This window comes from Atta colombica, unplaced genomic scaffold (assembly GCF_001594045.1).
Source record: "Atta colombica isolate Treedump-2 unplaced genomic scaffold, Acol1.0 scaffold141, whole genome shotgun sequence".
NCBI lineage: Eukaryota > Metazoa > Arthropoda > Insecta > Hymenoptera > Formicidae > Atta > Atta colombica.
In genome coordinates this window covers 730,853-734,192 of record NW_017259230.1, presented here as the reverse complement: position 1 = coordinate 734,192, position 3,340 = coordinate 730,853, and the positions used below count along the sequence as shown (strand labels likewise).

The window sequence follows — 3,340 nt, the reverse complement described above, 5'->3', positions numbered from 1 at the left end:
TATATATATATATCTATATATGCACAAATATCGCATATTGTTATAAGTAACACGCTAAAAGTTATTTTCATTTTACTTTGTTGAAATCTCTCACTTATATACAATTTAGAAAAATTTTTGATAAAAAATGATTCGTTAAACAAACCTGTAATTGGGCAACAAATTCTTTCATAGATTCAGCAGGTCCACTAATAGTGCTACTATCAGAAGCGTTATGACAAGCCACTTCGATGTCAGGTGGACACATATCTTTGATGTCCTCGTAGCCAAGACCTACAGCCGCCATCGAACCATAAATTACTTTAGTTTCATTAGATGCTAAACCCCTTGAATATGCTGATAAGATCATTTGTTCAGCGGTGAAGCATCCGTCTGCGTAAGCGCAACCGAGCTCTCCGACAGAATGACCAATAATATTATCCGGCACAATGCCTATCGATGTAAGAAGATCGACTAGACCAATCTATAAAATTCATATTATATCAGAATACAATGAAGAATAGTAAGCAATCTTTTAAATTTAATGATTCTACGTTTTAAAACCTTAATTATATATTTTTAATTTAAATACTGCTTAAATATTTAATTCTAACTTAAATTAAATACATATAGTTTTTAATTTAAGAATATTAATATATCGCATTATATAATTTATCAAATTAATTTAATTTTTATTTAATTAAAAAAGATTTATTTCTATTGTCTTTCTCGCCAATAGTCTTTTTTTCATTTTGAAATATACTTATAATTAGTTAGTTAAATGTTTTTTTATATATTAGTTTTTTTATATATTAATTGTTAATGTTATACTTAGTTAATATTTTTTCATAGAAATATAATTTATATTATTAAAAAAATAATGTAAATTTCGTAATTATATGCAGCTCACCTGTACTGTCGCGATACCCACAAATGAATGCAAAATATTGTCGAAAATAGTTTTATCTTTATTTGTTAGTATATTAATAATGTCTATACCACGAGGTCGTAAGACGGCATCACATTTCTTAACAGCTTCGGTAAAAACAGGGAATTTCATCAGCTCGATACCTATTTGAAATCAACAAATAAATCGAATAAACAAAAAAAATAAATAAAATATAATTATTTCCATTTTTAGAAATTAGAAAGAAGTTAACATAATACATACCCATACCAGGCCATTGAGATCCCATACCGGAAAACACGAACCAAAGCGGTCTCGTAGTTCCCAAATAATTTTCTACTTCTCTTATGGAATGTTCCGCCTTGGAGCCGACTACTGTGTACCCTCTATACAGATGTCCTTGGATATCATCAAAATGAATGTCATGTAGCAGACGAATATACTCAGTATCTATTGGATGTTTCTCGATCTATAAAAATGAAAATTAAATTTCTCATGAATCTCTAACGAATCCAATCGAAGATAAATATCTTAAACATTTTGCGTTAGCATTTTTTCAAAGAAATTTTATTGCATCGTATAGAAATATGCTTAGAGATAGCATAATTATTCCAATTTCATTATCTATTAATTTCTATGAGAAATATATTTTATTCATTTTCTATACATGTGTTTTATGTAATTTTTATATTTTTTGTCTCATAATATGATTTTTCATTGATTTTTACTTACATCGTCTAAGAATACTTTAACAGAGTCCTCTGTACGTCCAGATACTGTTACGAGTCTCGGTAAATCATCAGACGGTGCTCCATTGTTAATTTTATTTTTCGAATGAGATTTCAATATGATATGGCAATTGGCACCCCCAAAACCAAAGGAACTTATACCAGCATAATTGCCTTTCCAAGGTGTTAATTCGGTGACGACTTTGATCCTGCCATCTTCAAGAGCTTTCAAGCCTTCTCGTGGTCGGTTGAAATACAAATTGGGTGGGATTATTCCACTTTCCATTGCTATTATTACCTGTGATATATGTTGCAATTTAATAAATTACTATACACAAATCTTGCTATTGACTTTTTATTTTATTTTTTCAATAAATTATTCAAATGTGCAATATTAGCAAATTAAAAAAAAAATTTTAATTCACATTAAGTAAATTAGAGTTATATACAATACAATTTTTATTTGAATAAATTCTACTTCATATATTGAGTGTGCGTGCGCGCGCGCGCGCGCGCGCGTGTGTGTGTGTGCGTGTGTCGGTAACTATTATCCGAATTTATAAAAAACGACCAATAAAAGAATAAATTAATATTAAATTAACAATTAATCAATATATATATTTGAGATTCAGCAACAATAAAATTGCATACAAAAATATATTAAAATATATATAATATAAATCATCATTTTTATTGTTAATTGAAGATGTGCATAAACGCCCTCTTGCCGCAGTTTCTGTGGCAGCATAATTAAAGCAGTTCAATTATCGCAGTTTCATTATAGCATCACAGAACTGTGGCAAGACTTAGAACGTTTATGTAAATCTTCAATTAATAATAAAAATGATGATTTATATTTTAATATTTTTTGTATGCGATTTTATTGTTGCTGAATCTCAAATATATATTAATTAAGTATTAATTTAACATCTTAATTTACTTGTTTATTAGTCGTTTTTTGATAAATTGTTTTGCTAGTAAAACTCCTGTTTAGGAGAACATCATCTTAGATGATCTTGATTTTGACATATGTTATCAAAATCATAAGCCTGAATGACCTCCAACAAGTTTTAGCCATCGCTCGTCCTTCGTTAAAAAGTTATGAACAAAAAAAAGTTTCGAAAATAACATCTTATTTCTGCTATATATACTATATCTTCTAAACTAATGCCATTTCCCACTTAATTTTTGCAGGAAATCACATAAAATCTGCTGGAGGCTTTCAGAGTCATGACCTTGACGACTCTCACCATCCACTCTCATCCTCCTCTGCCCTTTGCAAAGAGGTGTGCGACACTTATCTCCCCTCGACTCTTATCTCCCTTCTGCTCCTGCTTCAGAGGCGCGACTTTCACTACCCCTCCCTATTATTGTAAAATCGAAATCTATGTGCTTTGAATACATATTTTTTTATGAAACACAATTGGATATACAGGTCCAGGAAGGCTGTAGCCATTGATAGTAAGAAAATTGTTACATCAGATATTATTGATATTGTTGAATATATTGTAATATACGCACTTGTATATTCATAACAATAATAAACTTTATCAAAGCTCTCGAACTTCATTCCTTGTATTCAGTAGTTGATAGATTTCTAACATGTCAACATATGGCTCCACGAATTTTTACGTTTGATTGATAATTATGACCAGTTATTTTCTTATTTGTGCGAGAAAAGTGTAATTAGATAAAATTGAGTATCCGCAATGTAAAAGTAGTCTCA

The 3,340-nt window shown here is 29.7% G+C and overlaps 1 protein-coding gene across 1 annotated transcript in view; it reads right to left on the bottom strand.

Moving 5' to 3' along the window:
- The window catches only part of LOC108684958 (fatty acid synthase), a 23,614-nt gene that overhangs the window by 14,031 nt on the left and 6,243 nt on the right, over positions 1–3,340 (bottom strand). The window contains exons 6-9 of the mRNA XM_018189531.1: positions 1,619–1,912; positions 1,151–1,355; positions 890–1,050; positions 146–463 (exon numbers count right to left, since the gene is read on the bottom strand). Of these exons, the coding sequence (XP_018045020.1) occupies positions 146–463; positions 890–1,050; positions 1,151–1,355; positions 1,619–1,912 (978 nt within the window). The remainder of the gene's footprint in view (positions 1–145; positions 464–889; positions 1,051–1,150; positions 1,356–1,618; positions 1,913–3,340) is intronic.